At 52.4% G+C, this 12852-nt stretch overlaps 3 protein-coding genes across 3 annotated transcripts; all 3 read left to right on the top strand.

Moving 5' to 3' along the window:
- Positions 1-282: 282 nt before the first annotated feature.
- On the top strand, positions 283-1566 carry Z519_03931 (diphosphomevalonate decarboxylase; the record flags this gene model as incomplete). Its single annotated transcript, XM_016761678.1, has 2 exons — positions 283-347; positions 441-1566. The coding sequence occupies 2 exons, from the start codon at positions 283-285 to the stop codon at positions 1564-1566; spliced, it is 1191 nt and encodes a 396-aa protein (XP_016622016.1).
- An 888-nt stretch (positions 1567-2454) lies between these two features.
- Z519_03930 (uncharacterized protein) lies at positions 2455-3985 on the top strand (the record flags this gene model as incomplete). The annotated part of the gene is made up of 2 exons (XM_016761677.1): positions 2455-3355; positions 3414-3985. 2 exons carry the CDS (start codon positions 2455-2457, stop codon positions 3983-3985), a joined length of 1473 nt encoding a protein of 490 aa, XP_016622015.1.
- Positions 3986-7450: 3465 nt separating this feature from the next.
- Positions 7451-11319, top strand: Z519_03929 (uncharacterized protein; the record flags this gene model as incomplete). The annotated part of the gene is made up of 4 exons (XM_016761676.1): positions 7451-7674; positions 7729-8319; positions 8464-8706; positions 8751-11319. 4 exons carry the CDS (start codon positions 7451-7453, stop codon positions 11317-11319), a joined length of 3627 nt encoding a protein of 1208 aa, XP_016622014.1.
- Between the last annotated feature and the right edge of the window lie 1533 nt (positions 11320-12852).

Genomic DNA, 12852 nt, shown 5'->3' with positions numbered 1-12852 from the left:
CGAGAGGGCTTTCGCGAGTTTGGTGACTCTTTAACTGGATTGTAATGCTTCGAGGATGGAAATACTCAATACAATGCTATGTTTTGACCACCCATGTGGTCCCCAGCTGGCGCCAACCTTGCCGCGCCATACTGCTCGCCAGTAGCGAGCACGTGAGCAGGGGGCAGGCTTTACTCATTTCGGCGTCGCACTCCGCAATTTCCCCAATCATCGAATCTTCTCAGAATTGAGTTGCATCTAGACAATACCTCTTGGTTGAAGTCATATCACCCAGCCGCAGTCATGCCTAGCTCAAATACTGTCTACCGGGCAAGTACTACAGCCCCGGTCAATATTGCCGTGATCAAGTAGGTACGCCAAATCCCCCTCAGCTCTCACCCTTCCGTCTCATGTGGCAACAACCGGGGAGGTCAAAGAACAGACGCTAAATATCGAAACAGATACTGGGGGAAGCGTGATACGGCTTTGAATCTCCCGACGAACTCGTCTCTGTCCGTGACGTTATCTCAGAAGTCGCTACGAACGCATACCACCGCATCATGTTCCGAATCCTTCTCTGGGCCGGACACCCTAATACTCAACGGAGAAAAAGAGGACATTCAGTCTTCAAAAAGAACACAAGCCTGCTTAAAACACCTTCGTTTACTGCGCGAGGAAATGGAGTCGAAGGATGCTTCTCTACCTAAGCTCTCGAAATGGACACTGCGGCTGGTGTCTGCCAACAATTTCCCCACCGCCGCCGGTCTCGCTTCTTCAGCTGCAGGTTTTGCAGCTCTCGTCAGAGCAATTGCCGACCTCTATGAATTGCCCCAATCCCCGAAAGAGCTCTCATTGATTGCTCGGCAAGGCTCTGGGTCGGCCTGCAGGAGCCTGATGGGCGGCTACGTGGCCTGGCGGGCTGGTATGAACGAGGATGGAAGTGATAGCTTGGCCGAAGAGGTGGCGCCGGTCTCACATTGGCCGGAAATGAGAGCATTGATACTGATTGTCAGCGCCGAGAAGAAAGGTGTCCCATCAACTGCAGGTATGCAGACCACGGTCGAGACATCCACCTTGGCACCTGCACGATTCAAGGAGATTGTTCCGCAAAGGATGCAGGAGATAGAGAAAGCAATCAAAGAGAGGGATTTTGAGACGTTTGCGCGGATCACGATGCAGGATTCGAATTCGTTCCATGCCATCTGTCTGGATTCATGGCCGCCGATTCACTACTTGAACGACGTGTCTCGCGCAGCCATGAATGCGGTGGAGACAGCGAATCGGAAAGCGGGAAAGCTGATCTGCGCATACACATTCGATGCGGGGCCAAATGCCGTGATTTACTATCTGGCAGCACACTCCCACCAGGTGGCAGGAGTATTCAGAAACATCTTGCCCCAAGTGCCAGGTTGGGAAGGCGAGTTCGGAGGATCTATTCGACCGAATGAGTATGGTGGGTTGGAACAGAAGACATTGATGACCTTGAAAACAGGCGTGAGCCGGGTCATCTGCACAGCCGTGGGAGGAGGGCCAGAGCAGGTGGAGAGACATCTGGTGGACGCGAGAGGAAATGCTCTGGTGGACTGATTGAATGTCAGGTGTGAGCAACGTGTGCGCACCAAAGGACGAATTTTCGACCGACTGCGAGTCAAGAATTGATCGTATCTCGTACTTGTTATTGCACATGTGATAAGCGGCGAACATCAGTACTTTTTCGTATCTGCTTACCTCGGTGGTTTTCTTCTTGAGTATTGAAGTAGCATCCAGTGCGATGGAATGGCTAGACATCGGCTACTGTGCAAAGTCTAATAAGGGCTCTGTAGGCACGGCACTGAGGGAGAGTACCAAGGAAGGCAGCCAGTGCGCCCGCAGATAATAGGGCTGGTGGGCTATTGGCTAGGGAGGCTTGCTTGGTCCTCTCCGGCAAAACACCCCGGTACATGTAAGCAGCGGATACGGAGTACGGAGCAGACTTATCCGTCTTAGGGATCGTTTGGGGTTCTCTCCTCGACCTTCAAGTACTGGTACTTGTTAGGCGTCGACGAGGGACTTGGGATGCCTGGGTCTTGGTACCTGCTTCAACTGGGAGCGCCAAGTCACGCTCTTGCATGGCTATTGCCCGCCTATTCATCCATAATATCACGCCAACACAATCCTTCCCGAATCGATTCAGGTTTGTCGATGCCGTCTGATCTCACCAGCCGAGGTTTTCTGACTCTCCTTTCCAGCAGTCATCCTTTCACGCGAGCTTCTCCCCACACTTTTGTATTACATATTATTTAACTAATCCTGAACTCCTGGACTTTCGTGTTCAGTGTGTGGACGTTTTGGGGGCTATAGGACCCTGCCCCATTTTTACCGCTATTTTCCCCCCGCCACGCCGTCCGTTTCATATACCTACTATTCTTATCTACACGTCCTTTTCTTTTCTTTCCACCAACTCCTAGGGACGTGGTCAACATCCACCGATTCACCATGATTGCGGCCAACAACAGCTTCGACGTCATTATCATTGGCGCTGGCATCAGCGGCATCAATTCGGCCTACCGACTTCAAGAAGGTCTCCCCGACTACTCCTACGCCATCCTCGAAGGACGGGCAGAAATCGGCGGCACCTGGAGTTTGTTCAAGTATCCCGGCATCAGGTCCGATTCTGATCTTCACACCTTCGGCTTTCCCTGGGACCCATGGAAGGAAGATCGTTCTATCGCCGATGCAGCATCGATTCTGAGATATGTCAAAACCACTGCCGCTAAACATGGCATTGACAAGCACATCAAATACCACCACAAAGTCGAGTCGATGAATTGGTCGACTGAGAATCAGCACTGGGAGATCGATGTCACTGTCGACGGGACCGAGAAGCGAAAGTACTACTCGCGATTTATCCTCCTGGGCACGGGCTACTATGACTATTCTCAGGGCCTTAATACCAAGATCCCCGGCATCGAGAATTTCCAAGGAACCGTCGTCCATCCCCAATTCTGGCCAGAGGACCTCGACTACACAGACAAGAAAGTCGTTATCATCGGCAGTGGTGCGACCGCCGTGACCCTCCTCCCCGCCATGACCGAGAAGGCCAAATCGGTGACCATGCTTCAACGATCACCAAGCTATTTCCTGCCCATCCCCCTGACCGAACCCATCGACGGTCTCATCAAGCGGATATTCCCTGAAAAGTGGGCATATCAACTCATTCGACTCAGATTCCTTCTCGTGGGTTTCTTCTTCTTCCAATTTTGTCGATTCTTCCCCAAAAAGGGTCGATCGGTCCTTCGTGAGGCCACCGAGAAGGAGCTGCCTGCCAATATTCCGTTTGAACCTCACTTCGTTCCTCGGTATAACCCCTGGGAACAACGAATGTGTATCACACCAGGTGAGCCATGACACCCCTTACCAGGCGTTAGAGTGACTTGCTAACTTTTCCTTCCAAGGTGGCGATTTCTTTGCAGCGCTGCGAACGGGCAAAGCCGACGTCGTGACCGACACAATCCAAGACATTAACGCGAACGAAATCAAACTCAAATCCGGAGCGACTCTCCCTGCAGATATAATCGTCACCGCCACTGGTCTCAAGATCCAGTTCGGTGGCGGCGCCAGTGTCAATGTCGACGGCGAGCCCTACAAGATGAACCAGAAGTTCATTTGGCGTGGTGCTTTGCTACAAGATCTGCCAAACTTCACATTCATCTTTGGGTACACGAATGCCAGCTGGACCCTTGGTGCCGATGCCACTGCACAGCTTTGGGTTCGTCTCCTCAAAGACATGAAAGCGAAGAATATGACGAGCATGGTGCCGCGCGTCAACGAAAAAGAGGGCGTGACGGAGGTGCCTCTTCTGAATCTGAATAGTAGCTACATCAAGGCTGCCCAAGAGGCGAATACGCTACCCAAGGGTGGGGACCGGGGGCCTTGGACGCCTAGGAGCTCGTATTTTTGGGATATTTGGCATGCAAAGTTTGGCGATATTCGGACCGGGTTGCAATTCAATAGGATTTCGACGTAGAGGGTAAGTGGGAATCAGGTGTATGTGGGCTTGGGACATGTGTGTGAGGGCGCTACTGTCTCCTACTACTTGTTGAGGAAAACTGAATTACTCCCTTGATGGGTTCGGAATTGATATCGAATCGGGGCCTATAACCAGGTGATCGGCCGTAGGATTTTCCGACGCCGAAGCCCGCCACTGCCGCTCCCGCTGTTTTCGTCAGCCACCAGCCCTATAATTTTCTCACGCTGTCTGTCTTTTTTCCCTCACAAATTTATTTCTGACCGCCCATTTCCCTTTTGCCACGGTCTCAGCCTGACTTTCTTTTGTCTTGGGTCCCAGACCATCGCTCAAAGACTTTCTTTCGGCAACGCCTTGCGACTCCCGCCTTTCGAGGACCAAGAGACCTGACCGAAATCACCCACACCACGAGCTCCAACCTAGCTCCACATTTCACCTCTTTCCTTACAGATTCAACTCCAAAAAGATGGGCAACGGGGCCAAGGCCGCTCAAAAACGAGAGCGGAACACGAAGGATACTAAGAAGGAACCGAGCAGTCAGTTGAAGAAGGTATGACTGGATTTCTCATTTCTTTGAGTTGTGCTCTCTCTTGGTTTTCCATGGCACGCCACCTTGAAACGCTACATCCTTCTCAATCTGAAGACTTGGTGTGGGATTATTTTACCTGGCCGCAGCTATGATTGGTTGATGATGTGATACATATTGGTAAGGCAGGACTTGCTGGAGGTCGTAAGGATGGTGGACGACTCTGTAGGAGAAATCCTCCTTTGCGGAGTCTGAGCCAGCTCCTGGGCGCGCCTATGACAAGGACCGGGGATTTGGATCCTGAGGGATTCTGACCTTGGCGGTTCTCCTGAATCTCGGCTTTCTTGTCTCGTTGTTACACGTCAGAGAACAGGCTCAGAGAACTGTCGAGAGTGACAGCCCGACACGTTATTCTCCCATTCCGACCAGTCGAGCCAGCCTTCCTTTTCTCCCGGTTGCAGCCCCCTCCGCATCACCATTCGCTGTCCACAAAGTCTTCCCAATTCCCATGACCATCTGCCGTATACCTTTACTCACCTTGCACGATCTTGTGTTTCTTAAATCTTCGTTTTCTGTTCCCGGATAGATCACTAATGATACTGACAAAAACACAGAACGCAGCAGCGCAAACGATCAAATGCAAAATCTGCTTCGCCACTTTCCAGAGCACCTCAGCACGTAAAGGTCTAGAGGATCACGCCTCAAACAAACACAGCAAGAAATACGAGGAGTGTTTTGCCTAATTTTCAGCATCAAGCCAGCATGAAAGCTGACGACAGAAATTGACGAAGATGACATGTCGATGAAAGGTGTTCTCTTGAAAGTTGCCAGCACTTGCCGATAGGTTGTGGAGCGCATCATGGGGATTGAGGATAAGTGGAAAATACGGACGAGCCCCCACACGCCTTCTCAGTGATGCAACCAGGCTGGAACCAACAAGGAGCTTGGTGCTGCGTTTCTTAGCGAGGGAGTTCAGGGCGGGTTTTATATTTACCTTCGTTCATCAGCATTGCTGAAATGGTCAGCAATGGAGAAGCACATGCGAGCACGATGGTGGCCTTGTTCCCATTCCTTCGGATCTCTCTGCATTTCCGTCGAGTGCACCGTCTGTTCAAGCCTTCCAGACTTTGTGCCAGCTAGCCCATGGCGCTTTCCTGGTCAACGACTGGTTCAAGGTCGAGCAGGAAACCATCGGGTGACCCCTCCCGCACTGCCGAAACATCTGTATTCCTTTTGTAGGACAGGCAGGGTAATTCGTATTCCTCGACCTAAGAGTTTGACGAGTTGGCCCTTGAATACCAGAAAAACATGGTTCCAGGCAGAAAAGCCAACCACGACACCCCCGCCGGTGAGATTCTGGAGATCAATTCGATCACGAGTGATGCTCTCCCTCACAAAGCTGTTACACTCGGTCGGCTCATCAACGATGCTTATCAACCATAGCAAGACTTCCTCCCATTCAGCCTGATCGTCCCCGCAGACGATGAGATGGCAGACGCCTCAATTCTCAACGTCAAAGACGACTCTAGCGAGCAATGCTCCATCAAGGTAGCCGCCTGGCTCACGGATGTGTTGGCCTTCCTATTCCACCACAACAAGGACATCAAGCACAAATTGAACACAGAGCATGTCATTGGTTGGCGCCTCTTGAACTCCGGGGCCTTCTTCGACTGCCTGACGGACACTCTATCAAACAATCGTACGTGAAGACAAACTTTTGTACTCTCCTGTACAGTAAGTAACAAGGCTCTGCGTGTTCGGCTAACCTACCCTGTTATGAAGCGCAGCCTTTCGAGCTGCCCTCACGACCCTCTCGCCTCGTCGCAGTAATTATCGACGTAATACGATTTACTTTATTATCGTGACAAACCTATAAAACCTCAAGATGATCATTACTCTTACGCATTTAAGGTGACTTGACATCTCTTTGATCCTAACGGACATACAGTGCTTACAGTTATAAAGACACAAGAGGGTATATACAGAAGCCGAGGTCACAAAATGAAAATCGCTGGGGAATCGTGGGCATCTTGGGCATCTGGTGGCATCCTACCTCGTAGAGACCCTGAAAACGAGTTAGAACGCCCACGATTTCCCAGGTTACCCGGACATCTCCCAGTACACAGTATTGAGGTTGCTATGATGAGAGGAAGGCTCTAAACCTGTTGTGACTGCTGTGACATGCCCCTGCTTGCCGCTGTGGCGAGACGCGAAATCGGACCAGTTCGCAACTATCTTATCCAACATGCATTGTCCATTACTCCTCGCGCTCCCCTCTGGATGGTGGACTGCTTTGGATCAAGATTCCATTGAGGGACACATGGCATTGCTGTATCCAAAGAGACAAGACCGCCTACGACTTCCGCTTTAGGTGACCCCATGCAGCACCAATGGACTTGCAAACTGATCGACGAGGCGCAGACGAGCGCCCAACACATGAACCAGGGTCTGCGGGGATCTAGGCGGCGCTTCATTTTGGACGCAGTCGAATTCCATGAGGAGCCTCAGCCTGACTGATTTGTCTCTGCAATCTCTTCTTTCTGCGTTCCCCAGGTTGAACAGCCTCGCTTTCCGTCCTATTGCTGTTAGGGCAGAATTCCACGATCACGATGTCATCGTCGACCGGCGGTAATGACGCTTCTGCGGATCGCCCACTCCGCCTCTTGAGTTTGGGTAAGGCTCTGGATCTGTCTCTTTGGGCAAACGTTAATGCTGTGCCCAGATGGAGGAGGCGTGAAAGGTTTAGCTACGCTAATCATGCTACAAGAGCTGTTTAGCCCTCTGCGAGATGGGCAAGGAAATGCACCTCTTCCCTGGCAGTATTTCGACCTTATTGGAGGCACATCTACTGGGGGGTAAGGAGATTCCATATGGCGGGCTAATGGTCCCAGTAATGACTTCGAACTAGCCTCATCGCTATCATGCTCGGACGTCTCCACATGTCAATCGAAGACGCCATCGAAGCTTACAAAGATCTGTCGGGCACAATTTTCGCTAAGAAGTGGTGGGCGGGGAACAAGATTACAAGACTCATTGGGGGGGAGGCGAAACAATACGCTTTCAGCGGAGAGCCCATTAAGCAGGGGGTCCGAGACGTGTTGGAAAAACAAGGCCTGGATAGCGACGTCGCTCTGCTGGAGTCGGAAGAATCATCATGCCGAACGTGCGTTTACCCATGCCAGGTGCACTTAGAGCGGTTTACTGAACGCTGGAACAGATTTGTGAGCGCTGTCAATGCGGTAACTACGCATGCCGAACTCCTTCGGACGTATCGCCTCAACAAGCCTGGGCAGACACATTATCCTTGTACTGTTTGGGAAGCTGCTCGAGCAACTTCAGCAGCACCGATGTACTTTGAACCTATCGAGATAGGCGGAAAAATCAAGACCACCTTCGTCGATGGCGGATTGCGCGACAACAATCCCGTCGGCTTGGTCACTGCCGAAGCACATCGGATCTGGCCCGGTCGCAAGATCGGATGTCTTGTGAGTCTGGGAACAGGCGTGACGCAACCAGAATCGTTAAGTGTAACCAAGTCGAGGCTCCACGAGGTGTTGACCACGCTTGCGTCCATGACCACCGATGCCCACAACAGACATCTCGAATTCAGAAACAGCGAGGAGGGTCGAGGTTTGCTCAACGACAAGAAATATTTCAGATTCTCACCCACCCAAGGGTTTGGTCAGGTTAGCATGGAAGATTTTGAGAAAGCAGACTCAATGGTTCAGTTTGCGCGCGACTATGTGCGTGAGCATGATGATGCGTTCGAGCACTGCGTGGCGTTGCTGGGGAGCTTGAGCACTGGTATGTGACGCTGCTGGGGATCCGTTGGACATTTGCATCATTGTTAATTGCCCATTATAGGCAAAATCAATGCTCTGTCAGATAGCTCTCATGTACATACTCCAATTCCGGGTCCCATTCGAAATTGGGTTCCAATGATCGATACAAGACCTTTTTCGGTCTCCAACACTCCAAGCTCTCCGAACCCTCCCAGCATCAGGTTGCATCCAAAAGGGAGACAAGTCAGCAAATTCTATGTCGGACGAGATGTCCTCACTCGTAGTCTGGACGAGTCTTGCCTCCTACAATCGGGCTCGACACGGGATAATCCAGCATGGATTCTGCTGTGGGGATTGGGAGGGACGGGCAAGACTGAGGCTGCCTGGCGATTTTATTCAACACATCACAAGAAGTGAGGTCGTCGCGTGGCGTAATGGAATTCGCTAACGAGTCTAGATTTCTTCACAGCTTCTGGATCGACAGTGGCGGTACCGACCAGGACCTCACGAAGGGCTTCCTCGCGATGGCCGAAAAGATTGGCCTAGGTAAGGAGGATCCCGTGAGCAAAATCGTTGCATGGCTGGGTGATCAAGAACACGCTTGGTTGCTCGTGCTCGATGATGTAGTCGAATATTCCAACCTGATATCCTGCCTACCGTCAATCGGCAACGGTGTCGTGCTTGTGACATCGACCAACAGAATTTCAGAAGTCGATTTCACCCAGCGGTTTCACCTTTCGGAACTAGATCCCGAAGAGGCGATGGATCTGCTTGTACGTCGTATGGAAAGACCTTGTCGACAGGCGTCGGAGAGGGAAGTGGCAGTGCTTCTACTGCGGAGCCTGTGCCACCTTCCGTTGGCTATCCATATCGCAGGGGCCTATATTCGAGACCAGAAGTACACGATACAACAGTACCATAGCCAGTGGCGGCAATATTTCTGGGCGCAGGAGAAACTCAAATCGGCCGATTCACGCATAGCAGCGACATTCCAATTGAGCTATGACCGTATTGCGAACCAATATGCCGATGGCCGTTCGACCGTGGAGCTCCTCACTCTCCTGTGCTTTCTCCGTCCCCAAAACGCCTCGGAACAGATTTTGGACGAAACCTGGCACGTCCTGTACGGCGAAACGGGCCTGGAAGATCGCGAAGCCTTTCGGCACTTCATGATAAGTGTCCTGTTACACGGAGAAAGCGATCAATGGGATCGGGCGCGCGACAAGGTTCGAAATTCTTTAGCCCTCCTGGAATCATACTCTTTCCTGGTGTTCGCCGATACGGGCGACATTTACGTCCATTCGCTCGTCCACGAGTGGTGTCGGCGTCGCTTGACCGCCGAGGACCGGGCTAAGTGGTGGAACAGAGCAGCGGTAACATTGTTGCTGTCGGCCTCTGGCGAACAGGATGGATCTTTCTATCGGAAAGTTGCGTCTCACCTCGATCACCTAGCTAGGCTGGACGAAGCCGCCGTCTTCAAACTCCGGTGGCCCGGGGAAGGAGATGAATACGAAGTCGCGCGTCGCTTTGTCGATGTATACCAAGCCAGTGGCAGATTTTCGGAAGCTTACAGGATGCAAAAACAGATCTGCGAGAGGCTTGAAACTTGCGAGCAGCGGGAAAGGCCTTCTCAAGTGTTCGCCGAGTCTCTTTATGTCCTGTCTAGCCTCTGTACGGACGCTGGGGATGATGAAGAAGCCTTGCGTGTTGCACAACAGGCGCTGATGCTCGCTCGCAAACGATGCGAACCAGCCACAACGACAGAATTGCTCATATGCCAGCAGCGACTTGCAGAGTGTCAGAGAGCCCTCGGGCAGTTCGAAGCAGCTTATAAACTTCGGGTACAGATTCTGGATGGATGCAAACATGTACTCCGCGGTGAGGGTGACCTTGGTCATCACGAGCTTCGGGCACGGCGAGATGTAGCCATCAGCCTGGCAGACATAGGCAAACACGATGAGGCTCTCCAAGCTCTGGAGAAAATCACCGCTGAGCAGAAGAATTGCTTGTCGTCAACTGATCAAGATTTGCTCGTCACGAGAAGCGCATTGGCGCGGGCATACAGCTGGACCGGCCTCGAGGAGAAAGCATTAGAACAGCGGAATATCATTCTGGACGCCCAAAAGATTCGCGACGAAGACCACACAGATACCCTTGTCGCGATGCAAGAGGTGGCAGGTAGTCTGAGCAAGCTAGGGTTTTCTCAGAGAGCTCTTGAGATCAACCAAGATCTGGTCCAGAAATGGACCGCGAAGAACGTCCCCAAGCATCATCGCGGGCTGATATCGGCCCAGATCAACCTAGCTCAAAGCTTCCTTGCATCCGGTCAGCTTTCCAAAGGGCTCCAGCTTCACCGAGAAGTGTTGGCGGCCAGGAAGGTCGCGTCCGGACCTCAGAGTGGCGCTGCTGTCGATTCCATGACCATCATGACACTGGCGCTTCATCGGTGTGGCCACAAAGATGAAGCGGCCGAGATGAGAGCCAAGACGGAGAAGATCTTGAACGAGCGGCCAAATGCTGTTCCAGAGCACCGCAGACAATACTGGAAAGCCATGAATAGCTTGATGCAACTAGACGGTGTCGCAGAAAGGATCCGACGGAGAAAGGACATTTTGCGAAGCCAGGAAGTGGAGGACGACGTTGGCGCGGTGCGGACTGTCATTGACCTCGCTCGTGACTACATCATAATGCGAGAATTCCCCAGTGCCATACATCGGCTTGAGACACTTCTCGGCAACACAAAGAGCAAGACAAAACTGGGAGAGCACCATCCCCTTATGCTTGACGCCATGCAGACATTGATTAAGGCGCAGTTCAAATCAAGACAGTTGACAGATGCTGTTGGCTGGTTGGAACGACTTCTCCGGGCCCAAAGCGAAAGCCTTGGAAGGCAAAGCCCTGAAACAATAAGGACCGCGAGACAGTTGACGGCGGAGCTAAGATCGAGGAAGCGGGATGCTGCTGCCCAACAAAAGGCAGCGGGTTTGGAGCGAACCTACGAACTCCGGACGCCATTTGGTTCTTGACACGCAGTTCATTGCATGGGCCCAACTACCAGGCCCTTTCAAATCCCGCAAGGCGTAAGCATGTCTCGTTTGCCGGAGACTGCCTTTTGCCGAAAGTAGATGGTCGTCAGAATCTTCTAATAATGTCGGGGAATGGGAGGGGGGAGAGATTCCAGGATTGGGCCAGCAACAAAGAGTCGGACAAGGGTCGTCCAGGCCATCATTTCGTTCTTTTTGTTTGAGCGTGCATCACTTCCATGTTGCGTTCCCATGCCTTGCGTCTCCTATGGGCATCGCCTAGGTGTGCTCCGACAAATGCCAGCTCAGCAGTTGGGCTGTTCCATGATGGCAGCTGCCGTGCTGGGGTAGCAGTACAGTGTACCCTGCTACTTTCTCCTGGAGCCGCACTCGGCTGCTGAATCTCGATGTGATCGTGGGAGATCTTGTAACGATTGTCTCTGACTTGTTCACGAACAAGTGCAGGACTAGTGTGCATATGCACCCGCGGGGTGGAAGAGGGGAGGGCAGCTTTATAGTGATTCCCAAAGGGACGGTCTTGCCGCGGGCCGCGCGATGAGGAAAACGAGGAGACAGAGCTAATGCGACTTGGGGGCGAGGGCAACGAGTCACCGCTGCTGCTACCTAAAGTAAACATACCGGTGCCGACATGTCTGTATATTGGCCGTCCCCTAAAAGGATTGTTGGGTTGTTGTTCAATGTCGTCAACCCTCAGTAAATTTGCAAGTGCGGATCTGGTATCTCTCACGCTGGAGTTGAGGAGCTCAGATCCTCTGCCAGTCAAAGAGGCACGGTCGTTGTGTTGCAGCGGGGCCCAGCTGGCACGTTGTCTGGCATCTCCCACGCGCCCGGGCTCATCTCCCCCGTTGCTGGAGACCTTGTTTGTCGGCCAAAATCTGCGAAAGAAGTCTGTGACCGCCGACCACCGAGATGGACGCTGCGGATGATTCCGGGGAATAGCTAGAAATTCGAAACGGTCTGCAGAACTTGCAGGGGGGGAATCCAAGCCTATGTCGAGGGCCCTGAGACCAAGATTTCTTCTGCTCCGTCCTGGAAAACTGTATTCTCGGGTATCGATGCTCTCCACGCTCAGATGTTCGAGGCTTCTGGTGTGTCCATGGGCGAAAAAGGAATCTCGTCCTCTTGACAGTCTGCGCGGCCAACTCGTGGATATAGATGGAGCGGCGGAATGGAGGTACTCCGAGACATTACTGCCGTTGGTAGAGAAATCGCTGGCGGTTAGTGCTCTGTCGCACTTGCACTATGAGATCAACGACACAGTCAGCGGCAGCATTGACGGTGCTCGAGGCACATACGCAGACGCGGATTTCGAGGCCAATCTGGTGGTCCTCTTTGGTCTCACAGCAGCCATTAAAGTCCGTGTGGCCACAATTAGGGTTCTTGCAGGTCCATCCCATCTCTTGCGCATCTTAGCAGCGCCCGTCTCACGACGTCGTAGAAGAATAAGGCTGCGTGCCGGGGTGGTCTGGACGCGGCTGAAGCATCTTGGATGTCCAGCGGTGCTCTTGTAATTTG

The sequence above is a fragment of the Cladophialophora bantiana genome (genome assembly GCF_000835475.1).
Source record: "Cladophialophora bantiana CBS 173.52 unplaced genomic scaffold supercont1.5, whole genome shotgun sequence".
NCBI lineage: Eukaryota > Fungi > Ascomycota > Eurotiomycetes > Chaetothyriales > Herpotrichiellaceae > Cladophialophora > Cladophialophora bantiana.
Note: the sequence above shows the minus strand (reverse complement) of the source record. Positions and strands in the feature narration are given on the sequence as shown.